Source organism: Brachypodium distachyon, chromosome 2 (genome assembly GCF_000005505.3).
Source record: "Brachypodium distachyon strain Bd21 chromosome 2, Brachypodium_distachyon_v3.0, whole genome shotgun sequence".
NCBI lineage: Eukaryota > Viridiplantae > Streptophyta > Magnoliopsida > Poales > Poaceae > Brachypodium > Brachypodium distachyon.
This window is the reverse complement of record NC_016132.3, coordinates 14087643-14113908: the sequence shown is the minus strand read 5'-3', so window position 1 is coordinate 14113908 and position 26266 is coordinate 14087643. Positions and strand designations below refer to the sequence as shown.

At 43.0% G+C, this 26266-nt stretch overlaps 3 protein-coding genes and 1 long non-coding RNA gene across 10 annotated transcripts; all 4 read right to left on the bottom strand.

Annotated features, from left to right (window-relative positions):
- Positions 1-3468: 3468 nt before the first annotated feature.
- Positions 3469-7080, bottom strand: LOC100824173 (protease Do-like 1, chloroplastic). Its single transcript, XM_010232707.1, has 8 exons — positions 6537-7080; positions 6299-6421; positions 5524-5695; positions 4858-4895; positions 4558-4756; positions 4320-4472; positions 3794-3928; positions 3469-3710 (listed from the first exon to the last, which is right to left on the bottom strand). The coding sequence occupies exons 1-8, from the start codon at positions 6947-6949 to the stop codon at positions 3633-3635; spliced, it is 1311 nt and encodes a 436-aa protein (XP_010231009.1). The 5' UTR covers positions 6950-7080; the 3' UTR covers positions 3469-3632.
- A 4361-nt stretch (positions 7081-11441) lies between these two features.
- On the bottom strand, positions 11442-12855 carry LOC112271095. 2 transcript variants are annotated; one of them, XR_002963962.1, is made up of 6 exons: positions 12638-12855; positions 12471-12532; positions 12314-12400; positions 11878-12003; positions 11676-11759; positions 11442-11597 (listed from the first exon to the last, which is right to left on the bottom strand). XR_002963962.1 is itself a non-coding variant. In XM_024460053.1 (5 exons), exons 1-5 carry the CDS (start codon positions 12555-12557, stop codon positions 11498-11500), a joined length of 474 nt encoding a protein of 157 aa, XP_024315821.1. In that variant the 5' UTR covers positions 12558-12577; the 3' UTR covers positions 11442-11497. The 2 variants fall into 2 exon arrangements, 1 of the variants encoding a protein (XP_024315821.1); XM_024460053.1 differs by lacking the exon at positions 12638-12855 and having other exon boundaries at positions 11442-11587; positions 12471-12577.
- A 3-nt stretch (positions 12856-12858) lies between these two features.
- LOC112271096 lies at positions 12859-13679 on the bottom strand. Its single transcript, XR_002963963.1, has 4 exons — positions 13542-13679; positions 13362-13442; positions 13114-13226; positions 12859-13036 (listed from the first exon to the last, which is right to left on the bottom strand). It is a non-coding gene; the product is annotated as an uncharacterized LOC112271096 (long non-coding RNA).
- A 9547-nt stretch (positions 13680-23226) lies between these two features.
- On the bottom strand, positions 23227-26125 carry LOC100836448. 6 transcript variants are annotated; one of them, XM_003567811.4, is made up of 5 exons: positions 25914-26125; positions 24436-25768; positions 24050-24296; positions 23803-23943; positions 23227-23734 (listed from the first exon to the last, which is right to left on the bottom strand). In XM_003567811.4, the coding sequence occupies exons 3-5, from the start codon at positions 24218-24220 to the stop codon at positions 23489-23491; spliced, it is 558 nt and encodes a 185-aa protein (XP_003567859.2). In that variant the 5' UTR covers positions 24221-24296; positions 24436-25768; positions 25914-26125; the 3' UTR covers positions 23227-23488. The 6 variants fall into 6 exon arrangements, with proteins under 6 accessions (XP_003567859.2, XP_024314091.1, XP_010231008.1 ...); XM_024458323.1 differs by having other exon boundaries at positions 24050-24683; positions 25661-25768; XM_010232706.3 differs by having other exon boundaries at positions 25661-25768.
- Between the last annotated feature and the right edge of the window lie 141 nt (positions 26126-26266).

Below are 26266 nucleotides of genomic sequence, written 5' to 3'. Positions count from 1 at the left end.
ATCCCACATGATAAAAGCAAAATCAGTTAGCATTAAGTCTCTGCCAGATTGATTTCGTGTTTAGTGTGCAAGACCTTGGTGTACTGAGATTACTTGGGATTTAGTTGTGTGTTGTAAGACACTGAAAAACTAGATCCGACAATTATTAAACATTCAGGTATAAGCAAGTGATTAGCTTAATTAAGTGAGAAACTCCCTACCTTCCAGAAATCCAATCCTGGTACCATACTCTTAGTGATTCGATCCTCAGGAACTGTAGTACTATCTATTTGTTTGTCAAATTGAGATGCCATGATGTTGTTTCCTACAGCATGTTAGACTGGTTAAAAAAAATGAGAACATGTCCAGATTCCTATAGTGTTTCTTCTAAAGTAAAAAAATGGCACTTGCCAATTTGATTAGGAGACAACAGAAACCTTGTTATTAGTTTTGGGCTAACAAGAACCCTTAGCTTCATATCTTCCAAGTAGGGAGCACATCCTTCGATTTTACTTGCTTGAGTAACCTGCTGATCCTTATTCAAGGATGCGGCATGACAACCACTGAAGTGTATCTATTAAGGGTGAACATGTAATCCTGATTAGAGTAGATATTAACTGAATGTGTCACTGTCTCACGGAATAAATTAAGTTAACTTGGTACTGCTATTTCTGAACTTTAAACTTGTCTAGTGTTTAGATATCTACATGGGTGTTACACTGATCCTTAGACCATACGCGCAACAAATAAAAAGATGATTCAAGGCTTTGCCACCTGTGACCTGTAGATTTCACCATGAGAACTGCAACAAAGTACAGATCTCGATAATCAGATCTGGTAGATTATATAGAGGAGCTGGTCAAACTTAAACTTATGCAAGTTCTTGGTCACTGCATGCTTAGTAATAGTAAGTACTATATAGAGAATTATAAGCTTATTTATGTTAGTAACTAGCTACGTAGCACTGCCCTGTAAAATTAATTTCCTTCATTGACGAATCATGAAAGAACTTCTGTACATCGATAGTGTCCTGACAGAACCCATTGAGGGATTCAATAGAAACAATTTAGTACCAGGTGGGTATCATGTCTCTCACTTGCTAGTTCGAGTTAATTAATTCTTATTTTGAGTATCAACCTGAAAACTTGAATGTGATCTTGGCACACATGTAATGCAGACCAGTGTTACATAGTATCGAGTTCAACATGAGGAACTAAACTCAATTGAACTAATTAGCTAGACACCGTCTGTATTAAAGATAGAACATGTTCCTTTCCTTTTAACTTACTTAATTGTAGAACTGAACACATAAACTTGTCCATATATATATCATGAGTTCATGTGCTTCAGTTACATTGAGCAAATAGATTCTTAGACTTGATTTGTTCTTTTGGAGGTTATTTGCTTCTTATTGGTGTTTCGCCTATTCGGTCGTCGAGATGCAACTTCGGTTACAAGGCAAGCAGAGCTTGTTGCATTCATCCATTAATTTTATACTTTCATTTACTGCCTTGCTCTCAGATAATTACTGCTCTATTGTTCTGCATCAGAACTGAAACTAGTATGTCTAGGAATTGTTTCATTGTTTCTGGCCAGCAGCAGCTGGGATTAAACTGATGCTTTAATCAACTTAAACTAATAAGTAAGAGAGGCGTGGTAGCATGTCGTGGCAGACAGTGGCAAGCTGTGGGTTCCCCGAGCCTTACGTCGGATATCTAACTTGGTGCCTCAAACCATACGTCGAGTATCTAACTTTTTGGAGGCCACTGGGTTGATCACCGACATGCTACTAATAACCCTAGGGCCCTTTCGTGAGCACACTAGGAGTGCCTCCGGATCAGTTTTTCCCTCTTGAGGACTTGCTACCCTCATTTGGGGATAACCTCTGGGACGCCCGCTGGTGCTTGCCAACGACCGGTCCCTTGTGAAAATTTGAAATTGTCAAGATGTTTGTGTGGATATCTTATTGATGTCATTGTGGACCTGAGGTCATGTGAAAGCAAAAAATCGATAAAGCTGTCATTATTTATGCTACGGATGCTCATGGTCATTTGTATTACTATTATCTTGTCATATGTTGCTGTTACTGTTCTATAACATGTTTCAAGAATTTTACTACATGCTTACTTTTCTTAATCAAGCACGATTAAGTCTTGCGAGTACAATTGTACTCACCTAGGATTTTCCTAGATTTGCAGGTGAACAGGTGAAAATGACAATCACGTATTGGTGCTTTTCTTGGTTTACCTTGGTCAGCTACTCCCGTGGGTATTTGTTGGGCTCTTGTGAGATGGCTGGTGGTCGCCAGCTAGGGTATTTTATTTGTCTTATGCTCCTGAGTTTAAGTTTCTCTTTCATTCCTATTCGATCGTACCTACAGTCGTTTGCTTGTAAGTTATTTAATTGCCCTGTGTTTGAGACATGTATTATGAATATGTAATTCTTATTGTAGTAGTTTGTGTTGTGATACTATATTTTGTTTAAGCACGTCATGCACAATGCGTGTATGATCCTGGAGTGCATGACGTGTGTTTGAGTGTTTGGAATTCTCTTGTATGTATGAAGAGGATGTTGAGCAAAATCGGGACTGCTAGTTATCGCCTCCACTTGTTGTATTCTTATACCGGGTGGATGGTCGGGTCCCAAGGCAGTGGTTTGTTCAACAATTCCTCTTGTATCTACAATTGAAGGTCATTCACTCGAACAAAAAGACTTTGGGATTTATTTCAACTCTTTAGAGATTGCAGCTCCTTATTTCGGTCTTATTCCAATTGTGAGTCATACGTCGTAGTTGCGTATGTAGAGTTGGATAAGAGAAAGTCGTGGACCGTTGTGAGTCATACATCGTTGGTGTATGTAGAACGGGTTTGACTTGGGCTTCAACGACCGTTGTGAGCACATACGAGCGGCGTCTCGTATGGTTAACGGTGTGGGCCACCGAACTCGGTTCATTGCATCTCCTTAGTAGTTGGTTTAAGTCCCGGGCGCTAACAACGTAGACCAGACGGCGACCATCATTCTGCCGATGATACTGTCCCGGGCGACGGCGAGAGATGATGAGTCTGACATGTAGGCCATCATGTTAGAACCGGGCAAATTAGTTAAATGGGATAAACGTTGTCACAAGTTTACAAACAAAACTAGATATCAGAAAATTTAAAGTGGGACACACACCATCATAAATTTAAATATGGGCCTAAAAGTGGAATTCAGTCTAGACAGCACACAGTAAATCACCTCCAAGGCATAAACACCTAATCTTCGTGGATTTACATAAGATTGTTTGAGCCACACGGGGAGTTAAGAACAAGAGAGAGGAAACGTTCCAACGGGTGATCAAGTATCTCGAAATCCAAATTGTTGGTATTTTAATGCACAAACAATCAAATAGAATATGTGAAGTACACAAGTAAGCAGATGCATCATTGTATCTCTGTTGAAACAAATCTCTGCTCTACTGAAAAAAAAAATTGCACTGGAGCGCAAGCATGGCCGCAAGAACAATAACCCGATTTTCTCTTTTCTTCTTATCAGTTTAGACCAGACAATTTACAAGCATGAATTATTTACAAGGAATTCTGAGGTAGGCAAACATTCTAATGCCTTGTATATGAGTCTCTGCACCTATGTGAGAATACATTCCAAAAGGTTCATTATGATTCGTCGGGCTTTGGTTCAAGGATCACGGCAATCTTTTCCTTCTGATCTCCACGCAAGACTTCCACGGTCACCTGCAATAGCATGCACATGAGCACCTTAGCAGCTATCAATGGCGTGACAGCTTTGTTTCTTATAAATACATGGAAAGGCTTACCGTCTCTCCAACTTTACACTGATCCAAAATCCGGTACAGATCGCTCCCATTAGCTACCTTCGTGCCGTTCACAGAAGTGATTATATCCCCGAGGATAAGCCGCCCGTAGGAATCCCGTTTGGTGGATTGCAAACCCTGCAAACGACATCCCATGTAGAAATTTCAGATGCACAAGTGCTGTACTGCAGGAAATTGTCTAGAAAAATACATTATCTGAATTATATGGAAGAAACAGGAAAGCAGAGTTGTTTTATCAAATTGTATCCACACAGAAGTTTAAACTTGTGCCAAATGAATTTTACTGCTATTTTTCTTAAGCTATTCTTAATTCTATTAATGGGAAACACAGGAGAACATTCTTCAACAGAGGTTATAATGTACTGGAGTAACAACTCAAGATCTTCTCATTCCATCTGTACAATTATGAACTGAAACTGACATAAAATTAGAACGAGTGCTGTGGGAAAATTGATGAATGTTCGACCAAATTTGCAGTAAACCCATTTATAATAGCTATAGACAATACCGCTTTGCCAGCTGGTCCGTTTGGAGGAGCATCCAAGACAAGCACTCCACTTAATCCAAGCTGCTCTACAGATTGATCAGGGGCAAATTTTATGCCCAGAATAGGTCTTGTCACTTTCCCAAACTTTATAAGCTGATCCACAATGCCACCAACCTGAATATGTTTGAAATACATGTTATAATGAAGATAAAAAGAATCAGGACAGATATGAGACCATAAATTATGTCGAGTGACATACTGTATCGACTGGTATGGAGAACCCGACCCCGGATGATGCCCCTGAAGGTGAGTATATAGCAGTATTTACACCTATCAGGTTTCCAGAACTATCAAGAAGCGGGCCTCCACTGTTACCAGGGTTGATTGCTGCATCAGTCTGTATTACATCCTGTATGGGACGTCCTGTTGCAGCTGAACTAATTTCTCTGCGCAATCCACTGGGGGAAACCAGCAGAAACAGCAAACATAACCGTCTCAGTGCATCACAAACTGAACATAAGAATCAGAGAAAAGTAATTAATTCAACCAACCAATATACCTGATAACACCTGTTGTAAGAGTGTGGTCAAGGCCAAACTGCAAATACAAAAGTAAAGAACGTTAGACTATTGGCATCAGTTTCTTAAGGTAATACTTACACATTACGAAAAAGAGTGACCCCAAATCATTGAATGTTATAATAACCTCTTTCCATCCATGAACTATACTCCAAATTTTAACTTGCTTCGCGCAAAATCTGTTTGGCATATTGGTGGTCGGACATGATTAGTTGTGTTATTTATTACTCTGAGATTACCAAATCACCAGAAATATTATAATCACATCTTTCCATCCATAAACTACAGTCAAAATTGTACCAAAGCATATGCATAACTATTAGCTTCACACAGAATCTGTTTGGCATATTGGTGGCGGGGCATGATTAATTTTGTTTACTTGTTTGCAATTCAGTCATCTCCAATGCTATTTCTATGTCAACATAATCAGGGAAAAAAAACAAGCTGGCCAAAAGGTTATTTAAGATCAGTTTGAAATTGAAATGGAAATAAATAAATACATAAATAAGGAATGCAGTGCACATTGCAAGTAACAAAAACACTGAACAATAGTCTTTGAGACATAGTATAAATGTATAATGTATTCCGTGTCAAACTTCTACATCAATCTACATGTACAGATAATTCATAGTGTAAGAAGCACTCACTGGGTTTCCTATGGCATATACTTTCTGACCAACCAATAAGTCTGCTGACACACCAACTGGCAAAGGCCTCAGTTTATCCTTTGGTGCTTGGATACTCAGAACAGCAACATCCTTGTCTTGGTCAAATCCAACAACTTGCGCTTCATAGACTGACTGATCAGCAAGCGTAACCCTGTGTAAAACTACAGCGGTAACTTCACTTCGCCATAACAGAATTCAAGAGCATCGTATCATAAATATTCACCAAAGTGGTAAAAATATTGACACAGATGGATGTCTAGGTTATATTATCTGCATATTTGAATATATTGACAGCATGTAACATTACAAGGTCATTGTTAGCTTTGAACCTTTGAGCATGAAATGTTTAGCATTAACTACTCAGGCCTAACTACTGGATGAAAAGGGAATGCAAAGTATAGCCATTCTAAAGCTTCAAAGATGTGTGCTATCAACAACTACAATAACTTGCCTATTGCCTACAATCATTGGACACGTGAAGCTAGGAAAAATGATTCGATTGATAACAGGTAGCTGGAAGTGGTCACAGTTCATTGGGATGTTTCCACTCAGCAGACACATCACCCCCGCTTATCAACATCCAGTTGCAGTTTTGCAAGTCCTTTCCCATGTCTATTCGTTCGAGTTCTTAGAAGTCCACAGCAATTACTCAATTTTATGAAGCTTCAAGGACCGTAAATTCTACAAGAGTTGTCATACCATGTTTCCATTCTTGCTAAATAAAATCATCAGTAACGAGCTCTGTTTAAGCAACCTGAGATCCGACGCGCCTCGGATGACATGGAAGTTGGTGACGACGTGGCCCATCTTGTCCCAGACGAAGCCCGACCCAGACCCCTGCGGCACCTCGAGCACGTCCAGCGTGAAGGCATCCTGCCTACACCAAACCGAACAGAGGCTCGCTTTTGCATCAGCACAACGACCCAGCACACTAGCACGCCGAGAAGTTAACCGATCGAGGAACGCGAAGGAAAGTCCTACAGCACTCCTACCTCACGGCGAGGTTGGTGATGTAGACGACGGAGGGCGTGTTGTCCTTGAAGAGGCGCACGGTGGCGAGCTCGTCGGCCTGCAGCTTCCGCGGCGTGGCGACGACGAAGGCGGACGCGGCGCCGCCCCCCGCGTCGCCGAGGATCAGCGCGGCCGAGGCGAGCGCGACGACCAGGGTCCCCGCGGCGGACTTCAGCGTCCGCCGCGCCGCCTCCGCCGGGGCCGCCAACAGAGGCGGCGGCGAAGCGGGGGGCGCGAGGGAGCGCGAGGCGGCGTCGGGCCTGGTGGTCGACGCCGCGGCGCGCGCGAGGTGCTTGAGGAAATGGCGCGGGCGCTGCGGCGGGAGAGACGGGGAGGGGGCGAGGAAGCAGCAGGCAGTGGTGGCAGCGCCTGCGCCTGCGCCGGCGGCGGCCATTTTTGATTTGGTGGAGGGAGAACAGCAGCAGCCGCGGCCTCCGGAGGAATCGGATGTGTGGATACGCACGCTGCTCTGCTCGCTACTACTGCTAGTGCTACTTCCCAAAAAAAAAAGAGTTTAGTCCTTGCTTATTGTCATTCTTTTTGCGACGCTTTTTTTTGTTGACTAGCGCTGCTATTGGTGGTGTCTTCGTCTTGCTTCGGGTTGCTTCTTTCCTGCTCTTTCCCCATGTGTTTTGTGGTCTACGGTGGATGCTTCTCGATAGTTCAGGCCTGCGTTTGCATTTGGAGGGATGCTTGGTTAATTAGACGGTGATAAAAATTCAGAGTAAAATCTGTGCAAAAGGATTTAGAACGAAAAATCGCTTGGAGGATGAATCAATTTCTTGGATGACAATAGCTCCTCCAAATACATGTACCAGTACCTTGAGGACCGACAGTACACCTCTTCAGTTTGGTTTCTCCCTTGAGGGCTTGAGATCGAGTGCACATGCATGCTTAACTTGGCAATGGTGCTATGCTTATTTCATGTGTTCTGATCTCATGGTGTTGTGTGTGCTTCTGCTACTGTATTTTTACTTTGTTGTACGTCGACTTTGATATGTATGATCGTTGTTGATGTGATGCCAGTTAACTGCTTTGCTTGATTGATCATGATGTTGATAACACATTAAGGGCGTGTTCGGGAACGGTCTGGCTTCACGAAACTCCCTCGATCCAGCTTCCCGCAGCGACTCTGGCGTCCCGATCGGAGTTAAAAACGTTCGGCACTGCTCTGAGTTCAATTGGGCCGAAAGCCCATTCTCATCGGGTTGGCCTGCTAAGGAATACCAACATACTACTTGGGCTCGTGGCTGGTGCGTCCTCCTCGTCATGCGATGTAAAATCCACCGCGACCCCCCTTCGACGGCACCGCTGCCCGAAGCTCGTGATTCCAGCGTCCCGATGCAAATCATCAAATTGTCCCAAATCGATTGTATTTGGTTGATCGGATTTCAAGATTAATTCATTCAAGAACAGGGGAAGGAAGAATTGAACTGATTTGTTAGTTGGATCGATGGGTACGTGGGTTGGTGCGGTAAGAGTTGGTCAGGATCTCCCGTGAGGGACGATGAGCTCGGAGGAGCTGCTACAATGGAGCTGGTTCGACAACGGCGGCTGGATCTGCAATCGGAGGAGGTCGGGACCCGGCGGTTGCACGACCCCTGAGCGTCAATCCGTGGAGCTGAAGGGGGCTGGGCGTTGCTCCGGGGTGCAGGATGGGGCCCGGGGCATCTCTGGCCGTGGGAGTGCCTCGGGCCAGGGTTAGTGTGGCGGCGGCCGGAGTCGAGGACCGAGGCTGCATTGGGCGGCGATGGAGACCCTCCCGGTTTGTTCAGAGGCGGCGTTGTGCTCGGTGTCAACTCGAACGAGGAAGAAAAGACCCAACCAAACGTTATTCACTTGGCGGTGGCAATTCGCTCGTAGTTTTGTGCTGCTCCAGGTTTTGCCGATCTGGGAATCGTCAAAAGGGTAGCTCCGCGTTTTGTACAGCAGATTTGTCTAGCTTCACGGATCTAAGCTTTCCGGAGTTGGCCTGTTCGACACTGCTCCACATCGGATTTCTAAGAAGTTGGAAGTTGGACTGCTTCCGAACACACCCTAATAGTCATCCTTGTATCCCACTTTGGGAGCTTTCACACACGTTTGGTTTGTGACTGACATCGCCACAACAAACATTAGGCAAGTGCGGCTGCCACAAAAGGTTGAGCAAAATGTGACTGCCACAAAGTTGAGCAAAGTGTCACTAACATACGCCCATCAAAGTTGTTCAAGAGAGAAGAGGAGGTTGAGGGAGCGAGTTGGGTCAGGGAGGATGCGTGAGGCGGACGAACGATTGTTTTTTTTTCTTATCGAGGTTGTATACCCACGAACATCATTGTTCACATGGGCCGACGTGTATGTGGTCCAATATATGCATAAGCGTGCGACACAAACAGGACAAACCTTACATATCAGGAATTGGCAGAGAGGCCCGTACGCGAATGTAAGGCAAACCAGTCGACTTCGATGATCAACGAGATATATATATATATATATATATATATATATATATATATATATATATATATATATATATCTCTGTGGACTAAACATGAACCTACCTAACTTCCTGAAGGGGCGCGTAGAGATAAACAAAATTTTTCCTACGCGAACTCCCAAGATCTAGCCGAGGTAGAAGGCCACGAGGATTACCACTAGACGCGCAGTTGCGGACTATTGATGCGGCGCCTTGATGCAGTGCAGTCCCTCGATCCGATCCAGCCGATCCAATCCCGCGATCGTCGACGTGCTGAACGTACAGCACCTCTGCCGGTATCCACACGTGCGAGGAGGAGCTCCGGCGGCGGACTGCTAGGTCCGGTGCGACGGTTGAACTGAATCGAGCTAGGGTTCTCAACGCATGAGAGTGGAAAAACCGTGCCCTTAGGCATCCCACGCCCCTGCTTATATATCGAGTGGAAGTGGGCTCCAAGCCTTGTGGCCCATCCACCCTGCGAGTCCAACTCGCATTGTCAGCCCAATTCCAGTTCGGGTCCAACCCAACCAAATACTTGCTCCCGCTCTTAAGTGTGTGATCCCACAGGCTCATGGCGACTTGGACACGATTGGAGTCCGACTCACAATCGATCAATCGGTAGCGGCTCCTAGCAGAACGCGCCGACTCCCAAGTACCATCGAGTCATGACGACGTACCTTCCAATGTGACATACGTCTTAGTCCCTTTTGCCTCACGATATACCTTGTCGAACTATAGGCGATTAATCGTCATCCCTTTAATAGTTCAACTCTCTTCTCGATCTGTGATATATGATTCATCCGACTAACTCTTAGTCGATCGACCCGGTTAACAGTTAACCAAGTCGCGCATGGCCATGCTTCCCGAATCATATCACTCGAGAGGGCCCAGAGAATATCTCTCCAGTCGGAGGGGCAAAATCCCATCTTGGTTATCCACATCACACAGCTTGATTCTCAGTCAACCTGAACTCTGCCTTTATAACTGCCCTGTTACGGAACAACGTTTGACAGAACCTAAGTTGGTGATCCACAACTCGGATTGTGCGATAACCTCAGGTCTAAGGATTACATTGATTGATACATGCAAATGACGACCTACTCGTTGCATCTCAATATGGGTCAGTCCGACTCGCTAAACTCTTTAGCCGAGTCCGTGTAAGCTGGAATGACATCACCATGCCCATGACAAGTGGAACCGAGTCATCAACCAATTTTCACATTAGTCTAGGTTATGTGTCCAGCACAACCTCAATGACTAAGGACAATTTAGTATGAACAACATGAATACATAGTTCCACAATCAAATCACATATTCAATGATACATATCAGATGTTCAAACAAGGACAACTTAATAATATTTATGAATACATTGGGAATTACATCATACATGATTGCCTCTAGGGCATATTCCCAACACTTCCTACTTAACCTTAAGTAGGAACTATTCCTAAACAGACACACCTGACCACCCCCAATCCCCACACCCGACAACCCCCGATCCCGACTTCCTCCGGCGCGGGCGAGCGAGCGGCGGAGGAGGCCGACGCGAGGGAGCCCGCGACGCCGTTACGCGCTACCTCCCCCGACCGGCCTCGGCTACCACCTCCTTCCTTCGGTGTGGGCTAGCGAGCGGCGGCGGAGGCCGACACGAGGGAGCCCGCGACGGCCGCGCGAGCCACCTCCCCCGACCGGCCCCGGCTACCACCTCCTTCCCCAACGCGGGCGAGCAAGCGGCGGCGGAGGCCGACGGGAGGGAGCCCGCGATGCCGTCACTCGCTACCTCCCCCGACCGGCCTCGGCTACCACCTCTTTTCTCCGGTGACGCGGGCGGCTTCCTCACATGGTAGGGAAGTTCACATGTTGTTTTCGTGGTAGTTCACATGTTCAGATTTGGAAGTTCATTAACTGGCAGGCTGCAAAAAATCGGGTGTAGTAGTCTTGTTAATCTGGATTAGCAAAACTTTCTGGCCAAAAATCTTGTACCAATGAAGTTCAAGGTCTATAAAATGAAAATTCACTCGTCTGTCGATGGAAGTTCAGAACGTTCACGCCCGTAGACCTCCTTCTTCTCTGACACGGGCAAAAATTACAATCGGCGGATGTTCAGAGACCGTCGGGAAGTTCACCATATATATAACGGAAGTTCACTCGTGTATCGAGGGAAGTTCAGAACATTCCTCGCAATCCCAATCCCAACCTCCGTCAGAAAGTTCATAATTTGTAAAAACACACATGTGTATCTAGGGAAGTTCAAAACGTCCACGCCCATAGATCTCCTTATTCTCTGGCGTGTGATTATTAACAATCAGTACAATATTTAAACAAAGATTTTACCTTATGTTAAGTAACTAAAGTAATACCATCCAAATGCTACATCAGAAAGAAAAGGACAGATGAAAAAGGGACAAAAATTTCAGAATCTCAGTAGGAAAAAAGGACAGATAAAGGAATAAGAGCCGCTTGAGCAAGCAGTAAAACAGCGGATTAACTGTTGTATACGTACTTCCTCACTCGCAAAGAGTCCTTGCAAACATTCAAGATAGGTGTAGATTTCAGTCTCCACTTGTACAATGTCTGCTCTCCGCTAAAGCAGAAAAGAAACTTGTTAAGGAACAAAAACAAAAAGGGTAGCAGCTTAGAATCGTACAAGATTCATTAATACCTCAAAAGATAGTTTTCTTAGAGCAGGCTCCAATTCCCAAAACTTACTTGGCACCTTGTTTACAACAACCTCCATACAATCTTCCTGTAAATCATATGAAACAAGATTAATGAATTCCTTTATTTTAAAACTGTGAATTGCTAAATTCACTAACATCTATCTGAACAGCAAAAGCTACATCAGAAAATATGAAATGACTTACGTCTATCTGAACAGGAAGAGTAACCTTTGAAAACATGAACCGATACACATCACAGTCCAACTTGCTAGAGGCCAAAAACTCATCAAACTGTTCATGCAACCTTATTTGATTTACTGCAACATAGTACTGGGAAAAAGGGAGTTACATTAGCAAATTGAAGCTGTTCAACGCAAAAGAACAAAGAAGGAAGACGAAGAGGGCATCAATAAATCACTCTGGCAACAATAAAATACTAAGAATAATTCTTTTATTTGTCCAGAAAGTTGAGGAAAGGTGGCATCATGGGATGACATAACATGACAGTGGTGAAGTGCCGAATAAGGTCTACTTTCTCAAATTTCATTAAATGTGACAACTGGCTATTTTAATTAGTGATGCCATCCTGATATCAACAAAGAACAGTGAATTTCAGAAAAAATAAATCAGCCATACATACCTTAGACTCTTCAAGCTTAGACTTAATCAAAGCATGTGCATAAGGTTGCAAATGAAGCGGGAAATCTCTAATAAGCGGTGCAACTGGCTGCAAAAGAAAAAATGAATATTAATCATGATGAAGTTCAAACAGGTCCCAATGTAGCATGTGGACAAACCTCTAAGCATTCTTCCCTTGCCATTAACCCATCAACTACATCCAAAGTTTTTCCATGTTGGCCTAAACAAGAATGAAATAAATTCATTGCACCATGGGCAAACAGTTCATGATACAATATGACATGAGAATAATAATAATAATAAAGCCCTAAGTTCCATGAGTCACCTGACGTATCATGGGATGAAATGTAGGCTCCCAGAAATATAATACAGAACGAAGGAGAAGCTGAAAAGGAATGAAAAATGTTACGGCTAGTATGACGATAGATAGCATCTAAAGGATTTTATGGACACAGGAAATACTCGCTTCAACAGATTGTGCCACATATTTAGAAAGTTCAGGAGGTATCTCAGAAGTTCGTTTGAGGTGACTTACAACATCATAAGCACGATCAGATCCCTGAAAGTTACCAGGATAAAAATGATAGTTCTCTAACTTATTAGCATAAAAATGCAAGAATTGAGAAAAAAATACCTTAATGTAAGGTTTAAGCTTAATCAGTTTGTGAAAAAGATTGCGGATTTTTCTGTTACGTATCACAGCAGACATCGAATAGAATTTTCGCTTCAAAAACAACAAAAAATAACATGTAAGACAATATACATAAGAGGATACATGCATGTACCAATTGACATCCTTACTTCTTGTCTAAATGAGATCATCATATAAGGTGCGCACAGCTGTTGATCGCATAGTTAGATCTCAAGTCAGGACTCAATTTCTGAAAGAGACTTTCCTTGTCCACGTCAATGTGCTGCAAGTGTAATGGCAGATGACTTATTGATCTCTTGATAACAAAGATTCATCATACTATTGCAACTATCTAACTTTCACAATACATGGACAAGCGTGTTTTGTGGGGAACTTTTGGTAGTTGTTCAAAAATTACCTCCGCAAAATGATCAGTTTCATCCAGCACTCGCAACATGTCAATATAGGCAGAAAGATATCTCTCACATTCATATTCCAACTGGTCGTGATAAAAGAATATATTGCAATGAGTAAAATAATACCAAGGTGTATGTAAGGTTGAGATGCTTATATCTTCAAAAATAATCATAAAACACACCTCCCAATGCCATGGGTTTCCCAAGGGAACTTCTTTAGCAGTAGCAGAATATGCCTTTGCTCGAAAGTTTTCCTTCTGGCACCGTAGCCACACTTCAAAACTAGTTTCAGCATTACAGCTGTTTCTGTCACTCCAGAAAGCCTGTCACAAACAAATCAGTGAACAAATGGTGATGTCATCAAGGTTCTAGGGTGAAGTAGTCAAATAGTAAATAAACACAGATACGGTATACCCAAACCTGGAACAATCAAAAAACTCTACGGGAACCATCCAAAATATAGCATGGGACATGTTAATAGCACTGACTCAACTGAGCGTGTTCGATGTTCCATCCCAATAAACTGAACGTTCCAACCATAAGACTCAATTGTTCCAGTATTGAACATAAATTGTTCCTGGTCCAAAATATGTCATTGGACCATGTTAATAATTCTACGGGGACAACCCTTTGCGTGGGATGTTCCATCCTAATGAATTGGAAGTTCCAACAATAAAAATAAGATGTTCAAATATTGAACATCAATTGTTCCAGGACCTAGTTGTAAAATGGTTGTGTAAAATAACTATGCACTCGAAAGTGTTGACGACTTGCCTGATTCTGCACATAAGCACAGGTATACAATTCTTGACAAAGGACAACAAGGTCCCTGTGAACATTATTGGTTGCGCTCAAATTCAATTTGTCACTGCTAACATTACTTGCACTTGAATTCAGTTCACATTTTAGGCGCCAAATTGCACATGGCAGCTTATCATCTAGACGTTGGATCAGACACGGGAGCAGATTATCCATAATAAATACTCTAAGCCGTGCATCTTTGCTATCCACTGCAAGACAAACAAGAGCACGGCAAAATGGAATGGCTTTAGCTGTTGCTGCATCACCCACGAAGTAACCAAATAGGCTCATCCTCAACTTCCCAAAGACATCATTCATTACAAGGTACCTGCAAGTTAGTAAAATATTAGATACTACGGTTAATTAAATCAAAATAGGGTGATTATAGTACATTTAGCACCTAAAGAGAGAAGTTGGTCGCATGGAGTCAATATCCTGAGCAACATCCAACAATGAAAGCGCTCTATTTTGCTCTGGTAACGCTACAACTTGAAGCAAACCTGAAAAATCACGAGTGAACTCAAGCAGTATGTCCCTTTCCAATGTATTCATTGTTCCCTCTAATCCGCACAGTTCACCAAATAGGGTGGTACTCCAGCACATCCATGGTACAGAAGCCTGAACCATGATTGATAAAGTATATTTCCACAGTGCCTTAGTAAGTGCTGTAAAAAGACGTCCACCCATTCCTCCCAGAATTCACGGGGGCAATTCTTGATCAAAGGAATAACTGTATGTTTGATAAGTTTTCTCAAATGTCTAAATTCCAGTGGCTCCAAATATTTTGATAAAGCAACACAAATAGAGCCATTTAATAACCATGGAAATGCACCCTCAATAGATGCACATAAACCAATCACTTTGTACCTGCAAAACAGCTAAATTAATTATGCAGAAAAAAAAACAGAAAATAACAACATGATTATCATAACTGATAAAAATGATGGGGCATATCTGAGTAATAAAATATTTTAAGTTGGCCAGTGTTCCCCTAGGTGGCCCGCTTGTGATGTGCGGTTCCTAAGTTGCTGGTGGTGATGCTTTGTTCCAACACCTCAGTACTTATCCTATTTCAAATGACCTTCGCGGATGTATTTAAGTATAGGAGTGCATGCGTGCATGTAATTGATCTGGTAGAGAACTTGTGCGGTTGTTCAGATTTAGAATAAATATTTTTTACAACTCAAAATCAGTGATGGCATTGAGGAAAACATCTAATCTTAACCTTGACACATCTAAGGAAACAGTTAAGTGGTACTAACTACATACTATGCATGTTACTTTACCCTAAAATCACAAGTTGAATATCCCATGACAATCTCACAAACGCTGCACTTGTACAGATGCTCTCCAACTACCAACATGGCATCATCAATGAAAAACGAAAAGAAAAAAGAGCAGAATAAATCCAAAATAGTATAAGCAACGTACCTACCCACTCTCTCTGATTCCTTCTATCAATGCTCTTGTCTCTTTTTCTTGGGAACCTTCCTCGTCCTTAGTGCAAATTGCAAAATAACTTGGCCCTTTCACGCACTTGTTTCACATTATAAGCATCAGATGGACACGAAAGTCCATGTATGCATTGAAGCAGCTGAAATTCAAAACATTGACTGAAATTATAATGAAAATAAACAGATAAAATTAAATAATTAATTGTAGGATCTGTTTGGTACTTTACAGTTGCACAAACATGTTTAGCAAAACGGAAAACATTGGCCGACATACATTAGGCACGTTTTTTGCAAGAACAGAAGTCAGACATTGAGGTCACAAATTTCTATGGTGCAACAAATCTATTGCAACACTCTAAACACCTACCAATAGCAGTGATAATAAAAAACCATTGCTAAGCTAAACTATAGCCAACATTTACCTCCAAGAGCAGAGGGAGGATCAATGGTAAAATGGTTAATATGTAACGTTCACAAGATTTTAAACCAGTGAGCACGTCAATTCTGCTTCTTTTGAGCTCCACCTCACAGAATCTGAACAGGTAGTATACCATCTTCAAAAACTGGCCATCAGAAAATAGACAAGTCAGCCCTGACTCATGGTGAAAATATTTATTTCTCCAGTCCGGTAAGGTCCAAATTTTGTTGAGAAGGCTAAGCAAGCAAGGAAGTATTTCCTCGTATTGATGTATCCTGTCAAGAAAGAAACTGAATAAGGTTAACAATCACATTTTGTACATGTTAAAAGAGGTAATGCTCCGCTTCTAAGAGATAAAAAATGTTGAATACTTGTAACAATCTCAATGGTATAACATTGGACACAAATCTCAACGATAGAAATACACATAGTATGCAAGTATTTTAATGTGCACAGTCTAAAATCCTTGTGCATATTTTTAGGGATGAAGAGAGTAGTTCAATGAAGTTTAAACCAAATAACTTTCATACCCTGAATAGGATATTAAAATAAGGAATGCTTGACATATGATATTATGCTCCATAAGAATTCTCCCCTTCCCTTGATGGCAAGACATCATTTCACCATTAGCCTGCATCATCAATAAGAAACATACAGGAAACAGAACATATAAAAGATTCAAATAAAGTAAAGGTACACTCCGTAAAATAATTTGTCACACATTAAAATGCTTTTAGCAAAGCAGAAACATATGCCAATGGAATAGAAATCATTCTGGAATCCCTTAAAGAGTCATTCAACCTGAAGTGAATTGTTGAGTAATGGCAACAGTTCTGGAATGGTATATGTATATCTAATTGAAGTTGTTCTCAACAACTACCTAGAAGACAAGCAAAGTTGTTTTCTCCAAGTTGTTCGAAACAATCAGACATAAAAGGCATATTAATATATTAAAAGCAGCAACAGGCTATATTGTTATTTCTCATAGAAGTTAGTGAGCATAGGCTTACCAGCATTGCAGGGTCAGCAACCTCAAAAAATTCTTTGCAGGCATTATTAATATTAGCAATATCACCAATTCTATCTTGACAACTCATAAATCGAACAAAGCCATAGTTCTCAGGTAAGCTGCCACTGTACGTTTCAACCAGATGCCGCTGCTTCTACCACTACTACATTCTGAATTGGTACTGATGTTGGATCGCGGGTTGAGACTTCCTTCTCCCCCTGCTGAAGGACAAAGAACAATGAAAAAATAAAAACGTGCATGAATTTTACAAGGTTAGATAACATCTTCTCAACACACAAATCTTTAAATCACACGAGAACAAGATATAGTTATGGATGTATAAAAAGTAGAAATATAAGAAAGTACAGATTTATGTTTGATAGACTATTCACTGGCCTGTTATCATAAATCTTTAGTTACCGCAGCAGACCATAAAAATCTTCAGATGCTGAAGCAGTGATCCAGGTTACTGTTAACACAGAAACACACATACATATGTTCGTGTGGCCAGGTGGGAAATACTATCACACCAACACAAAATAGATTCTTACAGAACATATTCACGATACTATGGAAAGCAAATTACTACCAATCAAACAACAACAAAGCCTTTCAGTCCCAAGAAAGTTGGGGCAGGCTAGAGCTGAAACCCACAAAAACCAGCAAAAACTAGCAAGAAAAGTCGAAGAAGGTAAATGAAAGCAGAAAAAGAAGCGACCAAGCCTCTAGCTGAGTTGGTTAGCTACCCAGTAGCACTCCTCAGGTCTTGGGTTCGACTCCTGTGGGAGCGAATTTCAGGCTGGGGTTAAAAAAAATCCCCTTGTCTGTCCCATGCCAAAGCACAGGTCTAAGACCCGGCCCAGGTTGTGGGGCTGGGGTTTTCTCGACCTACGTGAGAAGGTGTTCTTCTTAACAAAATGCTTGGGGCTGTCTTACCCCCGCAGGTTGATTTTTTTTTGAAGTAGAAAAGGAAAGAAGAAAACAACAATAATAGACATAAGAAGTTTGTAAAAGGTCAGCTGGGTAAAATTTTGCTACAGCGCAAAATCTGACATTGCAAATAAATACTTCTAAGGTCGTACCACATGATATTTTTGCAATCGAACATATGGTACTCCCACGCTTCGTGTATTTTTTTTTATACATTTGTACATCATATTGAACTCGGAGGATCAAGCTAATCCAGCAGGTCATGCTATTAATTGATTTTAATGACATTTCTCTGGACTTTCAAACAAAGGAAAGTAAACAATACATAGATCCTTGTTAGCAACCAGAGCACAATTGATCTGGGTCCCTTTTGTTACTGATTCCCCAGATCCCTTCAGAAATTATTTATTTAATTCAGTTACTAAACAGGAACTCATTGTATTATTCACAGTAATCAGTCAAGATTCTGAGTGTAAGCAGTAAGCATTAAAAATATTGTAACAGGAGTGTATGGGCGTTTCACCTTTATCATTTTCTACAGTATTTGTTTCCGTGGCAGCCAACACAACAAGCAAGCAGCGCATATGCTTGTTGTTTTCCTTATGATTAACTGTGCTCTCTGTTGGGTCATCAAAGATATGTGTAGCATCCATTAGAACCATATCATCAAGGGACCCAACAAGAACCTTTCTTAAGTCGGCCACTTTTGTGCCGCTGAGTTCCTCCTTCCTAAAGCATAGCAAATGCTGCAAGTACAAACATGATAACATGTTAATGTTGTGCATGGTAACAGACTACTGCTCCACAATCTTATACTACCTCCTTCCATAATTCTTGTCGAAATCTTACATGTATCTAGACACTTTTTAGAAACAGATACATCCATTTTTGAGCAAATTTGAGACAAGAATTATGAAACGGAGGGAGTACCACATAAAAGAGCGAGTTGGTGGTGGCCGGTCGTGGTTCGTCGCCTGCCCTATCACGCACCGCGCGGACAGGTGGGTCCCACTATACCCACCGCGTCCACGCAACTCTCCTGCTCTCCCCCACCCCCACCATGGCCTTGCCAGTCCAGACTGCACATCGCGGTTCAACTCGGGGCGCCGCCGATGGAAGATTCGACCAACCACACCTTCTCTGTGTCTCGAATGGAACGGGATGGGGCAAGAAATTTGGAAGAAAAAAATCTGGAAAAAGTTAGAATAAATTTACATAGAAAGACGTGGAGAGAGTGTTGGGCAGGTGGCCCTGTCCTCGCCAGTTGCCGGCTGCTGTGCTCCGGCGACCTCAGAGAAAAGGAGTAAATTGCACAGAACCACCACATTTCGGTGAGTTATCACGAAAACCACCGGTTTTCCTAATTTTCGCGAAGAACCACCGGCATTCCGTGAAGTTTTAGCATTTTGCACTGATTCTTGGGTTTGCGGCACGTAAGCAGGTTTCTGACTGACCGGGCCCACCTGTCAGGTTGACCGGCCCGAGCCGGTGTTAGCTCCGTCCGTTAGCGGCGTTTGTCCGTCCGAGCCGGACCAGTTGTAAACCCTAGACCCGACTGAGTCTCAGACCCGCCCATCTCTTTCTCTCCACTCCTCTCCCGTCGCCGGCGATTTGATGCGACGGCTACCGGTGGCGGTTGCAGCGGCGGAGAAGGCGTCGACGAAGCTGAAGGAGGCGACATGGACTGGCTCGAGCCGTTGTCCTTCGTCTTCTCCGCTCCGTCGACACAAGCGTCGCAAGCGGCGGTAGCTTAGGAGTCACTCGGTGGCGGGTCAGTTATGTCCGCGTTCGTTGGGTCGCTAGAGACGAAGCATTGGACGGATTCGCTGGGTGATGCCAGGTATGTGACCCAAATTGCTTATTCTAGGGTTTGAGTAGCTGCAATTTGTAGGGTTTGAGTAGCTGCGATTTCTAGGGTTTGAGTAGCTGCGATTTCTAGGGTTTTGATTTGGGGAAAGTTGGTAGGTAGTAATTAAGGGTTTACTATATGCAGCTTAGATGATGAAATTTGGTCAATCGTAATGCGTTTCGATGGGACTGAACCCACGGTGAAAAAGCAACTGGGTCGTTCAGATGTTAGATTCGAGAACCTGATAGGACTGAACCCACGGTTTATCTGACAGTGATGACAGCATAGAGATTGACATGGGTGAGTATTAGAGGAACCCATTGTATGCAGAGCAGTTGAGACAGTCTGATGAAGAGAATGTGCAAAGTTTTTTACGTACAATGAGGATGCAGCAGGAAGATCCTTTGCATCACTGTGAAGGGGATACAAAAGAAGAGGATATATATGATGTTCAGTGGACTGAGTTGGAGATGGGCAATGAGGCAGAAGCAGTTCCAGAAGAACTACCAAAGAAGATGAAGAAGACCAAGCTAAAAGGACCCACTTTGAGGTCACATTCAGCAGCTGAGAGGGTTGAAGAGCCAGATTTCATGCCATCTTCAGATGAAGACACTGACCCTGGCCCTCTTGATGAGAAAGAGGATGATGGTGCAGAGTTGCTAGGTTTTGTTGCGCCCATTAGGAATAAACCAAGGGGGAAGAAGATGAAAGAGAGGATATGGTATAATGAGGATAGACTGAATCCTGAAGTATAGTTCTGCCATAAACTTTGTTTCACTGATGTCTATCAGTTCAGAAATGCTTTGGTAAACTTGCATGTCAAGCAGAGTAGGAACTACAGGTATCACAGAAACTGCAAGGACAGAGTCATTGTTTGCTGCAACCAAGCTGGATGTCCTTTCTATATGGTGGCCTCCCAAGTGGGACAAGAGAACATGTTGCATAAGAAAGATACAGCTGAACCACTCTTGTGGTGTGACAAAAGAAACCTCCAGGGTCAATTCCAAGTGGCTTAGCAAAGTTTATGAAGACAATGTGAGGTCGCACCCAAATATGAAGATTACAACAATTATTGATGATGCCAGGAAGAAGTTTGGAGTGGACATACCAAAGCATATGGCTTATAGAGCTAGAAGCAGAGCTAAAGATGTTGTCTTGGGGGATCATGTGAAGCAGTACCCCAGGATAAGGGATTATCTTCAGACAGTGATTGATACAAACCCTGGTAGTAGATGCATTGTGCACACCCAAGAACAAGCAACAACAGCAAACCCTATACTTAATCCAAGATTTCATGATCTATTTTTCTGTCTAGGGGGACCACTGGAAGGGTTTTGGAAGGGATGCAGTGTCCATATTGTCATATCAGGACTAGATGGCTGTTTTATTAAGCTCACAACAGGAGCTCAGATCCTTGCTGCCACCGGAAGAGATGGGAACAACAATATCTATCCAATTGCATTTGGAGTGGTGGGGAAGGAGGATATATCTTCTTGGTGTTGGTTCCTACAACAACTCAAGTATGCTCTTGGTGGGGAAAGTGGGCAGTATGGCAATTGGACCATCATATCAGACAGACAAAAGGTACCGTTAAATGCAAATCATTACTGTTAAATGCAAATCATTAGTGCTAAATACAAATTTATTACTGTTAAATGAAAATCATGGTCTATTTTACTGTTATCACAGGGACTTTTAAATGCTGTAAAAAAGATATTTCCAAATTGTGATCAAAAATACTGCCTTAGGCACATGCATGCTAATTTTCAAACAGCTGGCTTTAGGGGAGGAGATCTTAAGAAGTACATGTATGCTGCTAGTTATGCCTACACCAAACATAACCATGATATTGCAATGGAAAACATGAAAGCTGAATCTGAGGATGCTTGGGCATGGTTATCAAAAATCCCTGTGAGTGCTTGGGCAAGACATGCAATGGATACCAATTGCAAAACAGACCTAGTGGTTAACAACTTGAGTGAGGTGTTCAATAGGTTCATTTTAGATGTGAGGAACAAACCAATAGTCACCATGATTGATGTTATTAGAACCAAGCTGATGATTAGGTTTCAGAACAAAAGAGAAGGTGTTCAATCTAGTAGGTGGGAAATCACACCAACCTACTCTGAAAGATTAGAAAATGAGAAGAATTTCTCCAAGTTCTGTGTGCCGGTGTGTGCTGGTCCTGGTCTTTGGCAAGTAACCAGTGGAGAGAAAACCCATGCAGTAAACCTAGAAGTAAGAACATGTGGTTGCAGGAAGTGGGACATAACAGGCATGCTTTGTAATCATCCATATCATCCATCTACAAAGCTAAACAACACCCAGAGGATTATGTCAGTGCTTTCTTCAAAAAACCAATGTACATTGAAGCATACAGCCCAATTGTGTACCCAGTTCCTGGTCAGCATGCTTGGACAAAGACAAACACAAGAGACATTGATCCCCCAATCTTCACAAGGCATCCAGGGAGAAAGAAGCAGAAAAGAAGGCCAGGACAATTTGAACCACCTCAGCCCAAAGAAACAAGCAGAATGGCAACAATTACTTGCAGCAACCGTAAAAGACAGGGGCACAGGTACACAAATTGTAGTCTTCCATTGAAGCCTCAACTGCTCATTAGGAGAAACAAGCATCAGGTAATCTGCATTTCCATGGTTTGCATCTATTACTGCTTTCATGTACAACAGCACTAACAATAGAATTTACTTGACACAGCAAAACAGATCAATGCTAGGAGATAGTGCAGCTGGACCTAGTTCTGGAGCAACAAGAACCGAAACAACAGCATCACCCCCTGCCCCTGTAGCAAGAACAGCAGCAAGACCAGCACCAGCTCCTGCAAGATCTGCACCTGCAAGGCAACCTACAGCTGCAAGATCTGCTAGGTCAAGTTTCACTGCTCCCAGGCAAGCTCAGGAGGCTAACACAAGATCTTACAACACTGTGCCTGGAGGGCCTGGGATAGAAGGAAGCAGGATGTGGAGGTACTTTACTGCATCACATAACAAGTATTCTGCTACAGGGGAGAGACTCAATGGCAACAATGATGGTCAATGAAATGTAAAGATGATGATGGTAGATGAAACAGCGATGCTTTTTGTGTAATGTAATGATGGTTGTATGAGACAATTTGACATGATGGCCTGTGTGCTGTATTTTGTGGACTAAAACTTGGATGTGAGCAACATGTGATGTTGTATGCAACATTGGAACTATGGTTTGCATCTTTTCCTGTCATTTGTGTGATTCTGTATGTGGAACTGTGTATTTGTGTTTGTATGCTTTCAAAATATCAAGAAAATGAACATATATGCTGTCAAAATTCTCTATGCTGTCAAAATTCAGCAAAATGAACATGTATGCTGTCAACATTCAGGAATTTGAACATATATGCTGTCAACACTCAGGAAATTGAACATGTTGTGAATCAAAATACCAATAACACAGAAGTACTTCCATTACATAAAACAAAACAACTAGAGTTTCACAAATATTAGAACATTACAACAGAGTCTCACATTTAATACATCAGGTTCTTAATAAGGATTACAGTACATCCCACAGTGACAAGGTTCTAAATTATTACTACTTCAAATCTTCATTGATTTCAGCTACAACCCCAACATAAGCAACTCTTCTGCAAGCCTGACCTTTGCCTTCTATGCCTACTTCTTCTCTTCCTCTACCATTTTCTTCTCCTCCTCTGCCTTCTTCTTTTCCTGCTCAAGCTCTTGCATTGCCAACCTAACTTGCTCATGCATGACACTGTTCCTTTGATTCAAACGATGCATCTCATGCCGTTTAGACTGCTTCAGTTCATCAATTTCTTCCCACATCTTCGTCAGCACGTGCTGCATTTGTCCTGGCCACTCAGGATCGAGCCACTGGTAGAAGTTGCACTTAACCCCGTCCTGCCAAATGAAAATATTGTCGCCACAACTCACAAATTTCACACATTACGCACAACAACCCTGCTCACCTCAAATCCACATGCTAATAAGCGTCGTCCCGCGTCAGTCCCTTCGTAAGCAACCCGAATCTTAACCAGGCAGAGGCAGTGGCAAACTACATTCTCGCCGGCTCCAGCTGCGAACTCTCGCATGTGAATCCAACGTGGTGGCTACATGAACAAAATCCAAATTAACTTGGGGTTGATGCGACCTCAATTGCTACACCTAACCTAACCTAGATTCCCAAACCCTAACCGTACAGTCCAGCGTACTAACCTCGTTGGGGGGGTCGTACAAGATGTACTCCTCGTTCGTGTTCGTCCAGGAAACCATGGCGCGGCGGAGCTCGGGCGACGACTGAGACGGCGGCGGCGGCGGACCGTGGAGACGGAGCTCGAGCTGTCGGGGAGAGAGTGGCCGGTCGGTCCACTTAGGTCCACTTATCATACTGGCTCACCTGGTCCGGCTCGGACGGACAAACGCCGCTAACGGATGGAGCTAACGCCGGCTCGGGCCGGTCAACCTGACAGGTGGGCCCGGTCGGTCAGAAATCTGCTTACGCGCCGCAAACCCAAGAATCAGTGCAAAATGCTAAAACTTCACGGAATGTGGGTGGTTCTTCACGAAAATTAGGAAAACCGGTGGTTTTCGTGATAACTCACCGAAATGTGGTGGTTCTGTGCAATTTACTCCAGAGAAAAGTACGAGCGTCTACAAACTTGCAGAGAGAGAGAGACTAGAGAGGTGGCTGTCGGGCACCTCCAAACTACTCCGCCCCCAGCTACGCCCTCGATCCTCCTGCCTCGTGCCTCCCGTGCTGGATTTGTGAGGAGAGAGGGGAAGGAACTGGATAGGAAAGCCGCTTCGCTACGTGGCTGGCCACCGCCCAATGGTGATGACGTGCAGCCCCCTGAAGAAACAATATTTAGTGCTAATGAAAATTTGTTTATTATGAAAACAGCCAATTAGCAACAATTTGGGGAAGATGGCAAAAAACAGACCAGACATAAAATTGATAAATATTCTATTATTATATGCTAGACATTTTTAGAAGGTTCAGGTGAATTCTGCCATATAATTGTGCATGGATCTGTGCTTATCTAGCCAGGCTGTTGTATTCTCGCATGCTAGGTAAGATGGTATGACTTCAAACTGATGCTGCAGGGGTTCATTTCTCTCGCAACAAAAACATATTTTTTATTGTTCACGTGTTTTTTTAGAAAGTTTTTGTGACTTTGTAGAACCCGTGGTAAAGCACGGGCATTTGGCTAGTAACACCAAATGAGTGTCATGATGCTTTGCACAGAAAGTATGGCGAAAACTCAGGAAACAAAGGAGCGCATCGTACTGTATGTGTGATAGCAAATGGTAAAAGAAACACCGTTATCAATATAACATTTGCTCCAAGGTCATGTTTAACTATGTAAATGTACTCAGGTAAGGTAAGTATCATTCAATGAACACTGGGTTATCCATGTAAAGAACAGTGGCCATCAAATAATGATGATATGTTGTCGAGATGATTGTGGGGTTTACAAAGATAGTAGATTTTATTTCATAAAAGCCATGAACAAACTCCTACTGTAAAAATGAAATAAAATGGAACAATTCTGCTGCCTTTATGGTATGCCTTCGACAGAAGAATCAACCTAGACTCTAGCCAGAGATTATGTCATTATGTCTACCGGATAATAACAAGGTACTAAATTATGGATTAAACCAAAATACTTCACTTTTTGGAGTTCAATAAGAGAGCAAAATATAAAACCCCTAATGCCGAAATGGAGCAAAGGAAATTTCAGTTCTTGTTCATTCAAAAGGGTCGCATCGCAGCACGATAAAATAAGGGACGATTTTGGGTCGATAAAGGAAAGTAGAATTCACGACCAGAAGCATCCTCACGCCATGGCACTGAACTTCAACCGGCAACCCCTTGCGCACCAGCTGAAGTGACGCTTTCACCAGTGCGTCCACGTAGCTTTCCTCCTGGTGTACCTGTGGTGTAAAATAGTGATTCAGATCATCACTAACTCTCTATTTGATCCCAGGAGAACAACATATTAACAAATTCAAAACCAGATATCGGGAATTAGGACGCGAAGGACGGTGCGACAAAGCGGCTATGATTAAGGTGACGAACCGATTTTGTCCCACGGCTGGGCGAGGCAAAAGCGCAGCGTCTGAAATCCGGCAACACCGGCCCCGGATCCACGGTGGACCCAGCAAAATCCATGGCTAGGGTTCGTCAATGGAAGCGTGGCGGCGCGAGAGAATACAGCAGGGTGGGGATCGGTGTGTTCGTTGTTCGTTTCCAGTCCAAACGTTTCCGTTCCGGCCTCTGGCGCTTTCACAAACGAAACGAAGAAGGAACCAGCAGCAGGCCCGGGCGTCACCCTCGGGCCACGTGTCCCTCCACCCACCCCTCCAAAATTCCCTAACTGCCAATGCCTCGTGTTTGGTAGTAGAGCTCACAATTCAGCTCTAGAATTATCC

What these genes read in the sequence shown, in the direction of transcription:
- LOC100824173 (XM_010232707.1), bottom strand. Translation starts at nt 6,949, where the DNA reads ATGGCCGCCGCCGGCGCAGGCGCAGGCGCTGCCACCACTGCCTGCTGC. An exon ending in ATCACCAACCTCGCCGTGAG is followed by an intron (nt 6,422 to 6,536) that starts GTAGGAGTGCTG and finishes GGTTTGGTGTAG; the next exon opens with GCAGGATGCCTTCACGCTGG. An exon ending in CTTACAACAGGTGTTATCAG is followed by an intron (nt 4,757 to 4,857) that starts GTATATTGGTTG and finishes GGTTTCCCCCAG; the next exon opens with TGGATTGCGCAGAGAAATTA.
- LOC112271095 (XM_024460053.1), bottom strand. Translation starts at nt 12,557, where the DNA reads ATGAATTTATTTCATTCTTGTTTAGGCCAACATGGAAAAACTTTGGAT. An exon ending in CTCTTCCTGTTCAGATAGAC is followed by an intron (nt 11,760 to 11,877) that starts GTAAGTCATTTC and finishes TATGATTTACAG; the next exon opens with GAAGATTGTATGGAGGTTGT. An exon ending in TAAGAAAACTATCTTTTGAG is followed by an intron (nt 11,588 to 11,675) that starts GTATTAATGAAT and finishes AGCGGAGAGCAG; the next exon opens with ACATTGTACAAGTGGAGACT.
- LOC100836448 (XM_024458322.1), bottom strand. Translation starts at nt 26,006, where the DNA reads ATGGATTTTGCTGGGTCCACCGTGGATCCGGGGCCGGTGTTGCCGGAT. An exon ending in CCAGCCGTGGGACAAAATCG is followed by an intron (nt 25,769 to 25,913) that starts GTTCGTCACCTT and finishes TTTACACCACAG; the next exon opens with GTACACCAGGAGGAAAGCTA. An exon ending in TATTAGCATGTGGATTTGAG is followed by an intron (nt 23,735 to 23,802) that starts GTGAGCAGGGTT and finishes TTCATTTGGCAG; the next exon opens with GACGGGGTTAAGTGCAACTT.